Source organism: Erythrolamprus reginae, chromosome 1 (genome assembly GCF_031021105.1).
Source record: "Erythrolamprus reginae isolate rEryReg1 chromosome 1, rEryReg1.hap1, whole genome shotgun sequence".
NCBI lineage: Eukaryota > Metazoa > Chordata > Lepidosauria > Squamata > Dipsadidae > Erythrolamprus > Erythrolamprus reginae.
The window spans coordinates 14,590,253-14,611,544 of record NC_091950.1 but is presented as its reverse complement, the minus strand read 5'-3'; the positions used below and the strand labels follow the sequence as shown (position 1 = coordinate 14,611,544).

Genomic DNA, 21,292 nt, shown 5'->3' with positions numbered 1-21,292 from the left:
AGACTTGGTTGGTAAATCCACAGGAACTGAATTTAAACATGCCTGGGATAAACACATATCCATCCTAAGATAAAATACAGAAAATAGTATAAGGGCAGACTAGATGGACCAGGAGGTCTTTTTTTGCCGTCAGACTTCTATGTTTCTATGTTTCATGAGTTCTTTCAGAGCATTACCTTTCCATACAGGGGATTGCTTCCAGAAACAGATCCACGAGGAAGACTTAGGAGTACAGTGGTCCCTCGATTTTCGCGGGTTCGAACTTTGTGAAACGGCTATATTAATTAAAATATTAATTAAAAAATATTTTGCGGGTTTTTTCCCCTATACCAGTTTTTCCCGCCCGATGATGTCATACGTCATCACCAAACTTTCAGCCGCCTTTAATAAATATTTTTTTTAATAAACTTTAATAAATAAACATGGTGAGTAATAATCTAAATGGTTGCTAAGGGAATGAGAAATTGCAGTTTAGGGTTTTAAAGTGTTACGGGAAGGCTTATGATACTGTTCATAGCCAAAAATAGTGTATTTACATCAACATCTCTACTTCGTGGAAATTCGACTTTCGCGGGCGGTCTCGGAAGGCATCCCCCGCGAAAATCGAGGGAACACTGTATTGAATATTTTGCTCAAGCGTAACACCTGCACAAAGTAGTTTTCCATTCTAATTTTGGGTGTAGTTATTGTGAGTATTGATGATGTGCAAGTATATTGTTATTGTGACATTACTTGTTTACACCCCTGCTTCAATCATCAGTTTAGACTCTGATCCTCCAGGAAAGGAAAAAGGACACTAATGGAGGTGATTGAGGGGGAAAGTGAATGACCAGCACATTCACAGCAGTGTTAGTGCCAATCACTCTCTTGTCAAAAGAGTAGAATTTGTGATGAAAATGTGAAAAACAAACTCCAATCACTCTTTCAATAATAAACAAATGCAAAGTAGAGCTAAGGAAATAAAAGATTATAGAAACATAGAAACATAGAAGACTGATGGCAGGAAAAGACCTCATGGTCCATCTAGTCTGCCCTTATACTATTTTCTGTATTTTATCTTACAATGGATATATGTTTATCCCAGGCATGTTTAAATTCAGTTACTGTGGATTTACCAACCACGTCTGCTGAAGTTTGTTCCAAGGATCTACTACTCTTTCAGGCAAATAATATTTTCTCATGTTGCTTTTGATCTTTCCCCCAACTAACTTCAGATTGTGTCCCCTTGTTCTTGTGTTCGCTTTCCTATTAAAAACACTTCCCTCCTGGACCTTATTTAACCCTTTAACATATTTAAATGTTTCGATCATGTCCCCCCTTTTCCTTCTGTCCTCCAGACTATACAGATTGAGTTCATTAAGTCTTTCCTGATATGTTTTATGCTTAAGACCCTCCACCATTCTTGTAGCCCGTCTTTGGACCCGTTCAATTTTGTCAATATCTTTTTGTAGGTGAGGTCTCCAGAACTGAAATAATAATAATTAGTAAATATTTGACCCCCCCGCAATTGGTGGTGGTGGTGGTGGGATTGACAGTCAGGTGATGGGCACATGCACTGTGCACCGTTTTATGTTTGTTTCATGTTTATTTTAATGTGCAAAACCAATAAAAATATTTTTTTTTTTAAAAACAGATAGATGCACAATTTGTTCTCACAGCAAACCTGATCAATTTTTCTTTGTAGGTATGCAAAATTACAAGTACAGTGGTACCTCAAGATACGAACCCCTCGGCTTACGAACAACTCGTGATACGAACCCGGGGTTCAGAAAATTTTTGCCTCTTCTTACGAACTTTTTTCGAGTTACGAATCGGCATTCGGAGACTTCTGGGAAGCCGCGCGGCTGTCTTAAAAGGTGACAGCCGGGCGGCGGGGCTTCCCAGAAGCCTCCCGAACGCCAGTTCGTAACTCGAACAAAGTTCGTAAGAAGAGGCAAAATTTTTCTGAACCCCGGGTTCGGTTCGGGAGGTTGCTGGGAAGCCCCCCAGCCTAGCTGTCACCTTTTAAAACAGCCGCGCCGCTTCCCAGCTGTCTCCCGAAGCCAAACGCGGAAGTTCGGCTTTGGCGTTCAGCTTCAGGAGACAGCTGGGAAGCGGTGCGGCTGTTTTAAAAGGTCGCAGCCAGCCTGGGGGGCTTCCCAGCACCCCCCCAAACCCCGAACCTGGGTTCGGGGGGGTGCTGGGCAGCCCCCCAGGTCGGCTGTCACCTTTTAAAACAGCCGCGCGGCTTCCCAGCTGTCGCCGAAAGCCGTTTTTTTGCGAGGTTTTTTTTGGTTGCACGGATTAATTGACTTTACATTGTTTCCTATGGGAAACAATGTTTCGTCTTACGAACCTTTCGTCATACGAACCTCCTCCTTGCACCAATTAAGTTCGTATCATGAGGTATTACTGTATAAGGCCTTTCATAAAGAAAGTCAGCAAGGAATATGTTCTCATATGTACGGCACCCAAAAATTGTTTCTTTGCTTACTCTCGCTTTAAATACATGGTCAGCTGATCCAAACTTGCTAATTCCTGGCCGTAGTGACTGAATAGCGTTGCAGGTTTCCTTTAAACCGCATGGATTAGGCCTCCTCTTTCTGTACTAGTCAATCAGATTTGCTTTCTGGGCCTTTACGATTGTCACTCACTCAGCCATACAAGTGGACAGACACGCCTTGGAAAATTTAATGCATGTCCTGCCTAAAGCAATTAGTGTTGAAAATCAAAACATGGCACAATTTAGGTGCTCCTACCAATAACAGTAGGAGAGCACTACACTAATGAAGCAATTAAATTTACTATATTTTTGGGACTATAAGATACACAGGTGTATAAGGTGCACAAAGATTTCAAAGAGGCGAGTAAGAAAAAATGTTTTTGCCTTCCCCCAGCCCTCAGGAGGTCTCTGCAGGCTTCCCAAACCCTCTGCACACTCAGTTTTTCACAGAAATAGATTCGTTTTTCACCAATTTTTATGAAAAATGGGGCACAGATACAGCTTGGGAGGCCTGCAGAGTGCTCCTGGGGACTGAGGAAAATCAAAAATGCCCCCATTTTTTGCAAAAAACAGTTCATTTTTTGCAAAAGTGGGGGTGTTTTTGCCTTCCCCCCAAGCCCCAGAAGCATTCTGCAGGCCTCCCAAACCCTCTGCAAACTCCATTTTCGCAAAGAACGGGCCCATTTTTTGCACAAATGGGACACAGGGGCAGGGCTTTGGGAGGCCAAAATTGTTGTATTCGGTGTATAAGACGCACCAAATTTCTACCCAGTTTCGGGGGGCAGGGAGAAGGTGCATCTTATACTCCAAAAAATACAATATACTGTATTTCTGCCGCTGCTCAAAGTGTTTGTTTATTCTACCACTGTTCTGTAAACACAAGACTTTGCAGAAGAGAACAAGAGAAGCCTTGACGGAGATTTTGCGGCAGGATCTGCTGAGGCCCCTTAAGAAGATTAGAAAGTGACAGGAAACGTGTGGGGGAAATCTCTTGTTTGTGCTGAAGTGGAAGGGATATTTCTAAATCAGCCATTCAGATCCTGGAACGATGTGGAACAGCAACAAACAAACACATTTGTTTCAAGGGTTGAGGCTGCTTGTTGTTTTCAGTTAGACCCAAGGCTTGCTCCAAATGGCAACAAAAAAAAATTCTTAAAACTCAGAATATTTGATTGAGGACTAGATGAAGAGAAGGGAAAAACTGTTTATTCCGTAGAGATGATCAGTCATCCCGGCCATTATTGAGGTGGTGGGGGTCTGCAAAGAATCTAAATCCTTCCATTCCCCACTATCCTGTCAGAGTGGAAGAGGCTTCTGGGGTGAGAAGCAAAATGTCTTCAAAAGAAAAAGGAAAGTTCAGTTGCCTCCTGAAAAAAAAATCACCTTTAGGGCACCACCAGTGTTTATCATCTCTAGCTCACAGTGAGCCCTGTTGTTGTTGTTGCTGATAAGACGGAGTGGCTGTGGGTTTTGCCTCCCAAAGACAATTCCATCTGTCCGTCCATTACCCTGGGGGGGGGATTACTGACCCCCTCAGAGAGCGTCCGCAACTTGGGTGTCCTCCTCGAACCACAGCTCACATTAGAGAAACATCTTTCAGCTGTGGCGAGGGGGCTGCTTGCCCAGGTTCGCCTGGTGCACCAGTTGTGGCCCTATTTGGACCAGGACTCACTGCTCACAGTCACTCATGCCCTCATCACCTTGAGGCTCGACTCCTGTAACGCTCTCTACACGGGGCTACCTTTGAAGAGTGTTCGGAAACTTCAGATCGTGCAGAATGCAGCTGCGAGAGCAATCATGGGCTTCCCTAAATATGCCCATGTCACACCAACACTCCGCAGTCTGCATTGGTTGCCGATCAGTTTCCGGTCACAATTCAAAGTGTTGGTTATGACATATAAAGCCCTTCATGGCATCGGACCAGAATATCTCCGGGACCGCCTTCTGCTGCACAAATCCTAGCGACCGGCTAGGTCTCACAGAGTTGCCCTTCTCTGGGTCCCGTCAACTAAACAATGTCATTTGGCGGGATCCGGGGAAGAGCCTTCTCTGTGGCGGCCCAGGCCCTCTGGAACCAACTCCCCCCAGAAATCAGAATTGCCCCCACCCTGCTTGCCTTTCATAAACTTCTCAAAACCCACCTCTGCCGTCAGGCATGAGGGAATTGAATTATCTTCCCCAGGCCTATATAATTTATGTATGGCGTGTTGTGTGCATGTTTTTAAAATTATGGGTTTTTAACTTCGTATTATTAGATTTGTATTGTACATTGTCTCTATCACTGCTGTGAGCCGCCCTGAGTCTATGGAGAGGGGCGGCATACAAATTTAATAAATAAATAAATATTATTATTATTATTATATTTGTATGCCGCCCCTCTCCGTGGACTCGGGGCGGCATACTTAATACTATTTACTCTGCAGAGTCCCTGATTTATAACAATTGGGATCAGAATTTCCACTGATTAGTAAAGTGGTAAGTAGTGCCCGACTTTATGACCTTTCTGCTAGAGTTATTAATCAAATCAGTGTGATTCATAAGTGTTCATTAAGCAAATCCAGATTCTTCCATTGACTGCTTGTTGGAAGCCAACTCAGAAAAACACAAATGATGGTTATAACCGTCACCCAAATACAAGCCGTTTGACAAGTGCTTGAATTTTGATCATGTGATCGTAAGCGTGAGGACTGGTTATCTCTGTTTTTTCAGTGTTGCTGCAACCCTGAAAGGTCACTAAACGGTTGTAAGTCGAGGACTACCTCTGTACCTCCTATGCTTGCATGATTTCAAACGAGAGAATTTGATTTTGTTAACGTGGGGATTTTCTCATAAATGTTGCCCTGAGCTTTTTAATGACTCTTTCCTCAGCGTGATCTGCTCAGTGAATTTTAGGAGGGGAAAAAAAACCCCAGAGTCATGTTTTTCCTCCTGAGAAACTCAGTTGGCTTCAAACACATTGTGCAATGTGGGTACATTGTAATCTGTTCAGTCATGCCTATTTTTGAGAAGCCAAGGCATGCTCATGACAGCCTTGGCCGCTCCCAGAAAGCTGCAGTGTGCTTGCCAGAGACGTTCAAAGGGCTGTTTCTACAGGTAATAAAATGCAAACCTAGGGGGGTAGGGGGAGGAAGAGAGGAAATATCAGGTTAATATAAACAAAAACCTGCACCCTTAAATCAACTACAAGTATGCAGTGCCTTGATGGCCTAAAGCAGGGGTCGGCAACCTTAAATACTCAAAGAGCCACAAAGCTCCTAACTGAATGTCCCCTGTTCAATTCTGGAGCTGACTGGAGGTCCGGGTCCACCAACCATAGAGTCTCCCTCCTAGCACGGTGCCCTTTTTCCTCTACCAGAGCTAACCAAAAGCCTTATCAATTGTGCAGCGGACTGGAAAACCTGCCCCTTGCCATAGAGCAGCAATGGCGAACCTATGGCACAGGTGCCACAGGTGGCACACGGAGCCATATCTGCTGGCACATGAGCCGTTGCCCTTGCTCAGCTCCAACATGCACGTGTGTGTGCTGGCCAGCTGATATTTGGCTTGCAGAGGCTCTGGGAGGGCGTTTTTGGCTTACAGAAGGCCTCCATGGGGATGGGGAGGGTGTTTTTACTCTCCCCCCCGGTCCAGGGAAGCCTTTAGAGCCTGGGGAGGGCAAAAAACAAGCCTCCTGGGCCCACAAGAAATTGGGAAACAGTCCATTTCCAGCCTCCAGAGGCCCTCTGGGGGGTGGCACAAGCTGTTTTCGCCATCCCCAGGCATTGAATTATGGGTGTGGGCACTCATGCATGTGTGATAGCACATGACCATGCTCTTTTGACACCCAAGGAAAAAAAGGTTCGGCATCACTGCCATAGAGTCTCCTCCTAGCATTACCTGCTCCCCCCCGTACAAACTGGAAGCTCCTTTCAAAATTGTGGTGCTAACCAGCAACAAGGAGCCACAGAAGAGGGATCCCAGAGCTACAAGTTGCTGACTCCTGGTCTAAAGCAAACTCAAGCCCATGGGCCACATCCGGTTCACAGGATCAGCCTGCAGACAGTGAAGGACCAGTCCATGGTGCCTCTGCCTGCAAAAATGGGCTCCAATCTCCCAGGCTCCCGTTTTGGCTGGGATGGGCCTCCTGCAACCCTCTGCTAGCAAAAATGGAGATTGGGAGGGCCTCCGTTTTTGCTAGCAGAGGGTTGAAGGAGTCTATCCCAGCCCAAAACGGAGATTGGGAGCCTGTTTCTGCTGGCAGTGCGCTTGAGACATCACAAGCGCCCCCGACACAAGTGATGACACAACCCTGATGTGGCCCTCAATGAAATCAAGTTTTGACACCCCTGGTCTAAAGCAGCCTGCCATGCTGAACTCACCTCCTATTCTAATCAAATATAAAAACATCGTTTTTTAAAGTAGACACCAACAGGCGTTTGATGGGTAGGCATTTAATAAATAATAAGGAAAGCTGTTGCATTTCAGAGCTAGAGGGAAGACATATAGGGATTATAATAGAATTAAAATAATGTACTGTTTCATATGAAGCGTGGCTTATGAGAATCTGCAAAAGACATGTACTTTGTGATGTACAGTACTTTTCCAGACAATTATGAACAATCGCTCCCTCCAACAGCAGCCATTTTGTAAGGTAATTATAAAAATTATATAATTATAATTGACTTCAAGTAAGTCTACTAAACGCAAAAGGTTACCTATTGTTACTCTGTGGTGTATGCACGGGCATATACTGTGTTTCCCCAAAAATAAGACCGTCTTATATTGTTTTGAATCCTGAAATAAGCGCTTGGCCTTACTGCCATGCACTCAAAAGCCCAATTGGGCTTATTATCAGGGGGGTGTCTTATTTTGGGGAAAACAGGGTATATAAGTTACCGTAATGTAACCTTCTGGGATATTCTCTCACATTTTTACTCTAATTAAGCTTCTCCCTTTGAGACATATGAAATACAAATACATAAATAAACATAGCTTGTATCCATCTAGCATTTCATGGTAACTCTACGCAAATCCACTTTTAAAACTTCTTTTAAAGAAGCCACACTATCTTGCTCTTTCTGACCCATAACTATCCAAGATCTGACTCATAAGTACCGAGCTTATTAGGAAGCCATGGTGGATTTCCCCAAAATGAAACTTTGAACTTTTTAAAACAGTTTTACAGTGAAATGCTTTTTAATGGTTATTTCTCTGATTTTTAGAGAAATTTGCGGCTTCCCTAAATATGCCCATGTCACACCAACACTCCGCAGTCTGCATTGGTTGCCGATCAGTTTCCGGTCACAATTCAAAGTGTTGGTTATGACCTATAAAGCCCTTCATGGCACCGGGCCAGGTTATCTCCGGGACCGCCTTCTGCCGCACGAATCCCAGCGACCAATTAGGTCCCAGAGAGTGGGCTTTCTCCGGGTCCCGTCAACTAAACAGTGTCGTTTGGTGGGACCCAGGGGAAGAGCCTTTTCTGTGGCGGCCCCGGCCCTCTGGAACCAACTCCCCTCAGAGATTAGAATAGCCCCCACTCTTCTTGCCTTCTTAAAACCCACCTCTGTCGTCAGGCATGGGGGAACTAAGATATTCTTTTCCCCTAGGCTTCTACAATTTATGTATGGTATGTTTGTATGTATGATTGGTTTTAAAATAAGGGGTTTTAGCTGTTTTAGTATTGAATTGTTGCATGTTGTTTTTAGAAACATAGAAACATAGAAGTCTGACGGCAGAAAAAGACCTCATGGTCCATCTAGTCTGCCCTTATACTATTTTCTGTATTTTATCTTAGGATGGATATATGTTTATCCCAGGCATGTTTAAATTCAGTTACTGTGGATTTATCTACCACGTCTGCTGGAAGTTTGTTCCAGTTTGGAACAAACGTTTGTTTTACCACTGTTGTTAGCCGCCCCGAGTCTACGGAGAGGGGCGGCATACAAATACAAATACAAATCCAAAAAATAAATAAATAAATATATAAATAAATAAATACATACATACATACATACATACATAAATAAATTTTAAAACTGCCCATGTCCTCACTGATCTGTGCAAATATCTCCTTCTAGGAAAAAATATACACCAGTAATATATATGTCAGTAATATATACGTCAGTAAGAACAGAAAATCTGCAAAGTACATTCTGTAACTGGCACTTCTTTGTGTGAAATGACTGCATTTTAAATTGCAGTGATAACTGGTATTGTTTTTACTTATTTCTGCAGCACTTAGTGGGACGTTAAAACCTTAGGCTCCTTTGTAGGTCAAGTGGCCTAGACAGCTTAGGTTCACATTCCCAACAAAATGTTAGAATCCACACGGGAGACTGTTTAAAATAGCTCTTCTATATAAAGTACAAGATGAATTGAAAACAAGGCACAAGCAATCAGGAATCCTTGCAAGGATGCCCCAACAGATAGGAGGGAAGCAGCCGCAAAAGCTAACAAGGAGACAGATACATTAAGCCCTGATAACTGTTCTATGCTTAGCCATCACATATTAACTTTAATCACATTTGCAATATTTATATTTCCAATTAAAAGCAGAGAAGAAATAGCAGTCTTCTGGCGTTGAAGTAAAACGATTATGTTAAAAGCCTGCTTAAGCCTGCTCAACTGAGACCTTCAATTAGAATGGAGAAAAAGAGCTCCGATAAAACAGCAGGGCCCTCTCTAAAGGCAGATACAAACACTGATTTTTCTACCTAGATATTTTGCCCAAAGGAAAAGCATGTGATTTTTGCTTCAAAGTCACCTTCAACTAAAAGCAAGCCTTCAGAGGGTGGAACTACAAGGCTGTATAAAACAACTGGCACACACAACTAACTATCTCTTTAAATGGCTGGTTTTGCCAACAGCAATGTTCTTTTTTAAAGCAAAAAGGATATTCTTTTTAAAAAGATGTTTTTAAAAGATGTTTCGTTCCCTAAACAATGCCTCCACCTTCCAACTGAAAATAAAATATTCGGCCACCAGAAGTCATGCATCTCAATCTTTAATAACGCAAGTCTTCTATGCTTTGGACTAGAATCTTAGTATTTTAGACACTGATGTCTAAACAAAGCGAAATAATTTTGTCCTAACATTACAGAGGGTAACATTTAAAAACAGATGTCAGTTAAAGTGATCAGGGAGATAACATTTTAATCTCTTTACAACAGATCCACTCAAGCATGTGCTTTATTTTCCCAAGCAGGTGTATCTTTATTTCGCAATAGAAAATGCCATAACCTGCCAAGGACAGAAATGGCCCAATATAAAATAGTAATAATTTCATAAAGCTGAACATGCTACTATAAAAACCGACTGCCTCGCCCTGTTGTAAGATGATTCCAAGCTAGACAGCAGAACAAGTAGGTTCAAGGATGGAGATAACTTCCTTATGAAATAGAGGAAAAACATAGAAACATAGAAGTCTGACGGCAGAAAAAGACCTCATGGTCCATCTAGTCTGCCCTTATACTATTTTCTGTATTTTATCTTACAATGGATATATGTTTATCCCAGGCATGTTTAAATTCAGTTACTGTGGATTTATCTACCACGTCTGCTGGAAGTTTGTTCCAAGGATCCACTACTCTTTCAGTAAAATAATATTTTCTCATGTTGCTTTTGATCTTTCCCCCAACTAACTTCAGATTGTGTCCCCTTGTTCTTGTGTTCACTTTCCTATTAAAAACACTTCCCTCCTGAACCTTATTTAACCCTTTAACATATTTAAATGTTTCGATCATGTCCCCCCTTTTCCTTCTGTCCTACAGATTATACAGATTGAGTTCATTAAGTCTTTCTTGATACGTTTTATGCTTAAGACCTTCCACCATTCTTGTAGCCCGTCTTTGGACCCGTTCAATTTTATCAATATCTTTTTGTAGGTGAGGTCTCCAGAACTGAACACAGTATTCCAAATGAGGTCTCACCAGCGCTCTATACAGCAGGATCACAATCTCCCTCTTCCTGCTTGTTATACCTCTAGCTATGCAGCCAAGCATTCTACTTGCTTTCCCTACCGCCTGACCGCACTTTTCAGCCATTTGGAGACTGTTAAAAATCACTACCCCTAAATCCTGAAACCAATGTGGTTTAAGAGAAAACTCTCAAAGGGATCTGAGATGGTTCAATTAAGAGCACATCAAAGCTAGGAGTTATCAACGCATCAGCCTACTGGACATACTCTTTTCTCCAGCCCTTATTTTTAAACACTAAGCAGACACTGTCCCAAAAATGTTTCATCACAACATTTGCAACACTATGCCTTTAGCAAGATAAGAAACAGACTGAGGAAGAGGGACTGGAAAGTATGAGCTACCCCATGAGGGGCACCAGAGAATACCTCCTAGCATTGATCTCTCTCTTCAATGTAGCAAATGTACATGGTTTGCTTATTCAGTCCTTAGCATCTGCAATTCAAAATTAAAATACATTGCCAGCTGCATTTCACTGGGTTGGCCAGCTTTAACTTTAAAGCCTAATAAATAAAGCAGCTTCATCTGGTCTGTGTCCAGTATAAACAAGACAGACTTTCTAAAGAAGTGATGATGGATAATATGGCAGTTTTGAAACACGTAAGCTACTTCCACAAGCCAATTTGTGCATTGCAAAGATAAAGAGAAACATGGAAATATTTGACGTTTCACAAGACGGCTGTGCTCTTTGCTTCCATTTTGCAGCGCTAGCATGTCCAGTGAGAACTGGATGGGAGCTCTAAACGATGTGTCACATGCACATTCCCAGATCGGCTGAGCTAATGATCTATTCAAAGATTAGTCTAATCAAACATTAATCTGCCAGGTTACAGACAGAGGTCAGAATCTACGTTATCCAATTAAGAAACTAGTCTGTGTTTTGGAAACAAAAATTTCTGGCTCTAATTATTTAGTGGATTGAAGATTGTGCATTAACTGATACATACATGCACTTCTATTCTACTAGTTTTTCTCATCATTCCTATCACCCATTTCCTCCCATGTTGACTGTATGACTATAACTTGTTGTGTATATCCTAAGATTTTTATTAATATTGCTTCTTCATTGCTTATTTGACCCCTATGACAATCATTAAGTGTTGTACCACATGATTCTTGACAAATGTATATTTTATTTTATGTACGTTGAGAGCATATGCACCAAGACAAATTCCTTGTGTGTCCAATCACACTTGGCCAATAAAATTCTATTCTATTCTATTCTATATTTGTTTATAAACTAGATCCGTGTTTCCCAACCTTGGCCACTTGAAGATATCTGGACTTCAACTCCCAGAATTCCCCAGCCAGCATTCGCTGGCTGGGGAATTCTGGGAGTTGAAGTCCAAATATCTTCAAGTGGCCAAGGTTGGGAAACAGTGAACTAGATGATGTATAAACAACTGAAAGGAAATATGGCCAACGTTAAAACAGTTGTGTAAAATTTTTATTTAAAAAAAACACTGCTTCCCCTCCCTTCTTTTTCTGTAATTGTTTTTTTTTCCTTTTTGATGTTTTTTTTTTTTTTGCTTGGGGAATTGACAATCCTTGGTGCAGCACAATGCCAGAAAAAGAGGCATTTGATTTAAGGAGCTAACAGGTGTTACACTCTGAAATGTCTTTTCTGCCTGAGGGGATATGTGAAAATACATCTCCACGTTATGTGAGGACAAAGCCACTCTTTGTCTTCTTCCAAGGAAACAGGAAGCATATATGAAACAGCCCTTGAAACTTCAAAGAGATCTTGTCAGCCAATTTTTCAGCGTCATTTGAACTGGGGGATGGAGAGAAGGTAAAACATAAATAGAAAAATGACTCTGAATGAACCAAAGAAAATCATCCAACGTATGTTAAGAAATCAGTTTACCTCACAAATAAAGTTAGAAACATAGAAGACTGACGGCAGAAAAAGACCTCGTGGTCCATCTAGTCTGCCCTTATACTATTTCCTGTATTTCATCTTAGGATGGATATATGTTTATCCCAGGCATGTGTAAATTCAGCTACTGTGGATTTACCAACCACGTCTGCTGGAAGTTTGTTCCAAGGATCTACTACTCTTTCAGTGAAATAATATTTTCTCACGTCGCTTTTGATCTTTGCCCCAACTAACTTCAGATTGTGCCCCCTTGTTCTTGTGTTCACTTTCCTATTAAAAACACTTCCCTCCTGAACCTTATTTAACCCTTTAACATCTTTAAATGTTTCGATCATGTCCCCCCTTTCCCTTCTGTCCTCCAGACTATACAGATTGAATTCATTAAGTCTTTCCTGATACGTTTTATGCTTAAGACCTTCCACCATTCTTGTAGCCCGTCTTTGGACCCGTTCAATTTTGTCAATATCTTTTTGTAGGTGAGGACTCCAGAACTGAACACAGTATTCCAAATGGGGTCTCACCAGCACTCTATATAAGGGCATCACTATCTCCCTGTTTGTTGTTGTTTCTAAATTTTCTCAAGTGTTACATCTTTGATTCAGTAAGCATTAAGTGCTGTCCCCTATGGTTTGTCAACAGCACCCCTGTTTATTCAAATCATATAGGTCAGTTTCTTCCTTCCTTTCTACCTGCCATCTTCCTTCTTTCCTACCATCTTTCTTTCTTTATATTTATCTGTCTTCTTTCCTTCCTAAGAGCCTCTGCCCTGCTGCGCTGCGCTCCGCCCCAGCTGACTTGTCACCCGCAAATTCGTCCCACTGCATGATGGGTGTCTTACTGGAGTTTAACAGTTCTGTGTGTCTGTTGGCTGGTCTTTTTAGAAAAAAAAAGATTGCAAAATACAGAAACACTTCTTGTGAAGGCAAGCAGTTACAGAACACTTCTTGTGAAGGCAAGCAATTAGCAACTTCTTGCAGTGAGAAAAGTCTTTGTATTTGTAAATCTTTTTGGTAGGTAGGAAGAAAGACAGACAGAAAAAGAAAGGAGGGAAAGAAGGGAGGGAAGGAGGAAAGAAAAAGGAAAAAGAAAGAAAAAGAAAGATTGTAGGAAGACAGAAAAAGAAAGGAAGGAGGGAATGGAAGAGAGAGAGAAGAAGGAAACAAGATAGCACCCGCGGCCTGCCCAGTCTCCGATCCACCCCACCCAACTGGTCACCCCCGAACTGCATCCCACCACAAGACGGGTGTCCTACTATTGCGTTTCTTGGTCTTGTGTCTAGGGCAGCCTATTCTAAAAGAAAATGGAAGACGTTTTCTTTTAGAATGGGCTGCCCTGGACACAAGACCAAGGAATGCGACAAAGGTCTAAGTGCCAGGTAGGACGCGTGTCTGGACCGCCACTGCCTCATGGAGCAGGGCTCTGCAAGGCTTGGGCTATTGCACGCACAAATCGCATGATGACCACAGCTATGCCGGTATGATGAAGCTCACGGCAGGTCTGCAGTTCGTGGAGAGGGGCGGCATACAAATCTAATAAATAATAATAATAATAAATAATAATAATGCAAAGGCACAAGCCTTGCAAGAGTCTTGCTCCACAAGGCAGCGGCTGGCGCTTGGCTGGTGCCAACAACAGGGAGGCAGGCTTACCTGGCAGGCCGATCGGGCTCAGGGCTTAAGGCAGGCAAGGGGCAGGGCGAGCGAGCAGCAACAAGACGAGGCAAGTGCCCGTATAGCACAGGGGAACAATTTATATAGGCCGGGGTGGGGTAGGTAGGTGGCCCGGAAAAGAGTGGTGGGAAAATCATGGCAAACCACCTACGCCCTCCTGGCCCCTCTTAGTGCCCATACCCCCGCATTTGCCTCTTTCCGCCCTTAAGTGTTCCCACTGCCCCCCAGGGGGCAGTACCACCCAGTTTGGGAACCACCGATATAGACTGTCCTCAACTGGTTGCTTAGTGACCATTCAAACTTCTGATGGACCAGAGCTCCAATATAAAAAGAAAGAGCTAAGCAGTGAACCAGTGATAAACCTTTGGCCATTTCATAAAAGATATATAGAAAATGTGCCAAATTAAACATTGCATGGGCAAAATTATAACGAAACATGTGATGCTGCTATAAAATGAACAGATACAAATGGATGCTGCTGTTTCATTTTAAAGGACTATTCCCATTTCTCAATCCACTTTCACCTTCAATGTTAAAAAGATATTGTGCAATATAATAATGTTGTAAGTCATCATTTTAAGTTTTAGATGTACTTTACAGATTCATACATGTCTAAAAACGAAAGTTGAAACAGAAATGTCAGCTTGAGGTTTTGAGAAACCCCATGAAACCTTTAGTGGTATGTAAACTATTCTTGAGGTTAAATCCGCTGTTTCAAACTTGAAAAGTGTTATTCTAACCTCACTGGAAGTGTTTCAACCACAAGTTTTACACTCCCCTAGAAATAACATGCTAGGTTTTCCAGCATCAAACAGGCTCTATAATCTTCTAGAAGCAAAACTATTTCAGTAAGATATTAAAAACCAAGCTATATTTTTATACATTCTGAAATTTTAAGAGAACGCTGGTAGATTAGCTAAATTCAGACTTCCAGGGGAGGCATGGTGAGTTGGAGCACAACCAACAAGGTGTGCAAAAGACCAATAGCAATACACGTATAGACTTATATACTGCTTCAAAGTAATTTTACATCCCTAAGTGGTTTACAGTGAGTCAGCATATTGCCCCCAACAATCTGGGTCGGAAGGATGGAAGGCTGAGTCAACCTTGAGCCTGGTGAGATTTGAGGCACCTGGCAGAAGAAATAGCCTGCAGTACTGGATTCTAACTACTGCTGTTCTCCAAGGATAAGGAGAGGAGAGGAGATTGCTCACATGTGCTCCAAATGGCTGCTTCTCAACAGTTTTTTTGTGGGCTTGAACACTGGAAGATGATGGTGGTGTGATTAGCCATCTTGCTCACAACTTGGTGGAAACTTTTAAAGAAGACTTACTCACAAAACTCACTTTCCAATCACTTTTGGAATTGTCCATTAACTACTTCTAGCTATTTCAAATCTTCACAAGTAGTTTGAAATTTCTTAGGTGACTCTGCCTTCAATACTGAATGAAATTTCAACCATAACTTTAAGATTTTGAAGTACCTGAAATAAACAGCAAAAAGCCTAAGAAAGTTTTGATCTCGGAAAATTATAATGGACCAAATTAAATTGGTGCATTGAAATGTTCACAAGATGATTTTGGAATTAATCATAAAGAACAAACAACTTATCATGGAAAATAGAATCTGTTTTGGTTTTCAGGAGATATAAAAGTCAAGTTGCCTTTTGGAAAGACACCATTGGAACAACCATGACTGGATCACTTGAGAATCTCCATAGACAAGTAGCCACCATATAAACGTCAGGAATTATATTTACTTCTATGGATAGACTAGATAAAGATGTTATTGAAAAAAAAAAGACATAAAACATATACCCCCCCCCCCCCCCCCAATAAGATAGAGATGATATTGAAAGTGGATTTTCAACCTTCAGGCCTAGAGAATAAGTTAGAAAAATGTTTCACTGGGTTTACAAAAGAAATCTGGTGAGGTTTTAAAATTTATTATTATTTTTATTTTAAAAATAAATTTTATTTAAATACACAACATACAATACAAAACAATGACATTTTAAAAGAAAATTGGATGAATGTGGAGCAAATCTGTATGACGGTTCTAACTATATACACATTCTGTTACATATCTCTTTTGAATATCTGTTAAATACTTCGAAAGAAAAGAATAATAATCATAATTAGGTTTTAAAATTTAAAGGGGAAATGCAAATAACAAACCAAGAGATACAATTTTTCGTATTGGATTTGAAATCTAAATGCTTATCTAAATTAAAGGAAATGAAGAGGGATAATTAAGCATGTTCTTTTCACGTCCCACATGTTTTAGAAAATAATTTTCAAAGAATACTGTCAACACTGAAGAACACACTCTAAGTCTGACCCATTCTTGCAGATAACTTCGTGAAGTAAAAACCCTCTGCCCATCTCATCTGCCAGTTGCATTTAGTCTGAAGAATAAACTCTGCTTGGTTGTTTTCTTGCAGACATTTCATTATCCAACTAGGTAACATCATCAGTGCTAAAAGGGAATGGCATACACTCTGCTTATATACAAGTGGCTTGCTCTGTCAGTGTTTCCTTATCAATACCAAAAATAATAATAATAATGTTTCTTGAAAATCTGAGAAAGGAAAAAATTAAAATATATATCTCTCATCCATGTCATCTCACTGGGCATTTCATCCTTGTAGCAGAAATAAAAAAGCAAAGATATTTAGATAGTGTCTGTCAAAAAGACTTTGAATTTATCATGCATTTCCTTTATATTTTACTAGTACATGTAAATGTAAGTTAGGAGTTTTAAATTCCTGCACAGGGATGCTCCAAAAATTGGAACAGGATATACAGCATGGGAAAAGTAACCGAAGTCTAGATGAAAACTTATTAGTATTAGTCTTGCATATTCTATAAACAGTCCAGAATAAAAAAAAAATCTTTACACACAGAAATTTATATGTCAGAGAGAAGACATGAATAAGTTTCCTTGTGTACTATTTTTTTTATAATTTGTCATTGTTTTTGATAATTCATTTCAAAGTTGCAATTCATCCTTAAGACACATTGCTACTTATTTGTACAGTCCACTACAGTATGTGTGGTTTTTCTCCAAGGGTAATTCTGGCATATATTTTATGAGTGGGAGGTTATTGGGGAAAATCTCTTTAAATATGAAACTGGTCTGGAAAGTACGGTAATTAAATTCAAATATAAATTACAAATTTTCTTTAAATCCTCCCTTAATTTCATTACTTTTTAAAAATACAAAGACCTTACTATTTAAGCCAATTAGGAAGTATGAAACAGGAACTCAAGAAAGCTATAATAAAGGAGCAAGAATATGTTCTAAGTAGTCTAATATAAGCAACAGCATTTGTATTTTCCAGTCTCTCTCATCCCATATAAAAACGTATATTCCCCATGTACAGAAGATCACTTATACATTTCAACTTCTTCCTCTCCTTTTCACCATTCTCATGTTCTCACACAAGGAAGCAAGGAGAATATTCTCTCCTGAGCTTCAACTTCTTAGCTCTTCTCTTTCTACACAAAAAATATGTAGAGTGATACTAAACTTCTGGCTCCTTATCATGAGCTCAGTATCCCTCCACTGCTCTTCCCAATACCACTTACCACAATACAGCTAGGTTTACACCAAATTACTTATTTATTTGTATCCCACCTCTATTACTTTAACAGTGAACATATCCATCACACCTTCCTCCTCCTAATTTCCCAACAACCACCCTGTGAGGTTGGGTTTGGCCACCCAAAATAAACAATACAGTCTAGCACACTTGACTGATTCTCACAGTAGACGGAAGTTCACACTATACAATTCTATCTAACTTTTGCCTAAAAACATGATATATCCACCTCATATTTCCCACCTCCCCATTTCTGTAATAGAAGAGGGGGATTTGGTCCCTTCCCTATTGAGGTAGGGTATGACTTCCTCCTCCTTTCCTGAAAGGATGGGGAGACTTGCCCCAACCAAACCAGGGGCCCTTTTGCTCCAACTCTGTATAAGTACAATAGGCTGAATGCTGCCACTCCCATCATTAACATGAGGACTATTCTCCCTCCCAATAAGGTATGAGACACTCCCCTTCATCTTGAAGGGGACATTTTCTCTGCTCTCGAAAATGTATGAGCCCCCCTCCCTTCATTAACTTGAAGGGCACATTTTCTCTTCTCTCAATGAAGAGAAGGCCTCCTCCACTCCTTATCTTGAGAGCGAGACTTTCCTCCCAACAATAATGTGCTCTTCCTCTCATTAACAATGTGGGGAGGTGTTTTTTCCTCCTCCTCATTATTTTGAGGGGGAACATTTTCCCTCCTCCCCAAAAAACTGTACAAAAGCCCCCCCCAAGTTCATTAGCTTGAGGGGAGACCTCCCCCATAATATAGGAGCCCCCTCCCTTCCTTTATTTTATTAATGATGTTTATTTATTATATTTATAAGATGCCCAACTCCTGATCTTGAAGGGGAGATTTTTCCCTCCCCAATAATGTGGAAGAATCACCCCCTCCCCTCATTTTCAGAGGGACATTTCCTTCCTTCCCACAAAAAAAGTACCAGAAGCTCCATCCCCTCATACCTTTCACTCCTCTCAATAATGTACGAAAGCTGCTCCATTATATTGAGGAGTTTCCTCCCTCCCCAAAATGTAGGAGGAGCGCCCTCCCCCTTATTAACAGTAAGAGGCAGTTTCCCTCCCCCATTATCTTGAGGGGGGGGACGTTTTCCCTCCTCTTCACAAAAATGTACAAGAGTCCACCCGAAAATTCATTGACTTTTCCCTTCTCCAATGAGTCCTCGGAGAGAGGCGGCATACTAGTCTAATACATTATTATTATTTTCCCTTATCCAGTTAGGAGCCTCCCCCTCCCATTTCCCTCCCTTCGAATAATGTACAAAGAGCCCCCTCTCCTTATTATCTTTCTCCCCCCCCCATTATCTTGACCGGGAGATTTGGCCCTCCCCTCATAATATGAGGAGCCCCCCTTTATCTTGGGGAGGATATTTCCCTCCCCCCAATAATGTATGAGGAGCCCCCTCCCCTCATTATCTTGAGGGGGCCGTTTCCCTCCCTCCATTGCCTTGAGGGGGAGACTTCCCCTCCCCTCAATGTTTGAGGAACCCCCCCTTATCTTGGGAAGGATATTTCCCTCCCCTCATAATTTATGAGGAGCCCCGTCCCCTCGTTATCTTGAGGGGGGAGAAGTTTCCTACCCCCCCTAAATGTATAAGAAGTCTCCCCCTCTTCCTTCATTAACTTGAGGGGATCATTTCCCCTCCCCGCATAAAATACCCTATGAGGAGCCCCACTCCCCATTATCTTGAGGGAGGACATTTCCCCCCTCCCGAGTAACGAACGAAGGGACAACCGCCCCCCCCCCCCCTTTATTAACTCCAGGAACGTGGCGACCAACGAGCGAAAAAGGCTTCCTCGCTTTCCTCTCCCCCATCCCAATCCGCCTTCTTCCTGCGTGGGGGACCAACCAATGCCCCCCCTTTCAGGAATGGAAGCGGCCCTGGAAACCCCCTCAGAGCAGCCCTGTCTCTGCCCTACCTGCCGCTGAGGCGCCTCCGAGGGCGGAGAGCAAGGAGACGAGCGTCACTAGCACGAGCCCGGCCGCCATGACCGCCCTGCCACCGATGCCAAGCACAATTTCACAGTCCGAGCCGGTCTCACTTCGTCCACCCCCCCCTCCCCCTTAGGCGCTTATATAGCCATTTCAAGGGAGACGAAAGGGGCGGAGTCAGCCGGGCGGCAAAGCCAATAGCGGACGAGCGCGAGCCCTCGCCTTCAACTATTGGCTGAGACCCTTTGGAGTGACACGGAGGCTTGTCCACTCAGAATTCGGGAGCGCGAGGGATTCCAAAAGGACGGGGAATGAAAGTGGGCGAGGCTTTAAAAAATGATAGTCATGAGGCGCAGCCAATGAGGGATGACGGAGCGATCGACCCGGCAGAGGATTGGACGCCGACGGAGCTGAAGCTTTGAGAGAAGCGATTGTGTGGTAAATAGGGCAACCCAGGAAGAGCGGCGGCACAGGCGCAAGAGATGAAAAAAAGCGAGATTGAGAAGGAAAGACCCTCGGGAAAGAGCGGGCCTTAAACCTTTATTAACGTCCACAATTCGGCGAGAAACTACTGACCTCTAACGCTAGCACGTAGGCCAATAGGCTGTCGCAATAGCAACCACCAATCAGGCTCCAGGGCATTCTCCAGCGCTGCCCAATCAGAGCATGGTGTCCGCAGAAAAACAGCCGAAACCAATCAAAAACGGTACGCCCATATAGACTACTCCCCGCCTATCAAGGGATCTTGGTCAATCACAAGGCGAGGAAAGAGCGGCTCTGCCTACTCTCGACCCCTTCCCTGTTTACTATGGGTCGTGCAGAAGGACACGCGATTGTTAAAAGTTTGACCTCGCTGGAGGTTATTAAGCGGGAGGGCGCCGGGCGGAACGGGGTCGTTGCGTAATAATCCTCATTCTGCTGTAGGGAAGTTGTGGTGCAATTAATCGTTATGAAATCACGCTTCGATTTAAGTTCATAAGAGCAGCTTATGCCGCTGAATAGCAAAGGAAGAGGGTTTAGACGCCTAGGAAAAAGCACAACGCGGGGGAGCCACGAACAAGCTTAAATCGGTTTACGAGGAATTACCGTTTCCTAAACCACCTTAGTCTTAGAAAAGTGTTTGGGGAAAAAGAAAGAAAAGACGTATCCAAGAAGAATGATAGAAAAATTCTATGCAACTTACTCCAAAAAGAAAAATCATTATATTTCAGATAAGAGGAATAGTAAACGGGTTCGACCTTCTACCACGGTTTTTCAAAAAATATTAATTAAAAAATACTTCCCGGTTTTTTTCCTATACCACGGTTTTTCCCACCCAATGACATCATATATCATCGCCAAACTAATATTTTTCGAAAATAAATAACAAAAAAATAATTATTGTTAATAAATAATTATGTTTATAAATATCAGGATCACTAAGTGTCTTATTCAATGGTGAGTACCAGTAATAATGGTGAGTAAATGGTTGTTAAGGGAATGGGAAATGGTAATTTAGGGGTTTAAAGTGTTAAGGGAAGGCTTGTGATACTGTCCATAGCCAAAAATGGTGTATTTACTTCCGCATCTCTACTTCACGGAAATTCGACTTTCGCGGGCAGTCTTGGAACGCATCCCCCGTGGAAATCGAGGGAACACTGTATAGCAAAAACGTGTGTGTATGTGTGTGTGTGTGTGTGTGTGTATACTATATCATATACATGTGATTAGATACTTTAGCCTAGAGGTTAATTCTATGCCTTACAAGGCAAAGGTTGCAA

The 21,292-nt window shown here is 42.1% G+C and overlaps 1 protein-coding gene across 1 annotated transcript in view; it reads right to left on the bottom strand.

Annotated features, from left to right (window-relative positions):
• Nucleotides 1–19,784, bottom strand: part of BSG (basigin (Ok blood group)) — a 47,719-nt gene extending 27,935 nt beyond the window's left edge. Inside the window, exon 1 of the mRNA XM_070745137.1 lies at nucleotides 19,520–19,784. Within this exon, the coding sequence (XP_070601238.1) occupies nucleotides 19,520–19,589 (70 nt within the window). The 5' untranslated portion in view covers nucleotides 19,590–19,784. The remainder of the gene's footprint in view (nucleotides 1–19,519) is intronic.
• Between the last annotated feature and the right edge of the window lie 1,508 nt (nucleotides 19,785–21,292).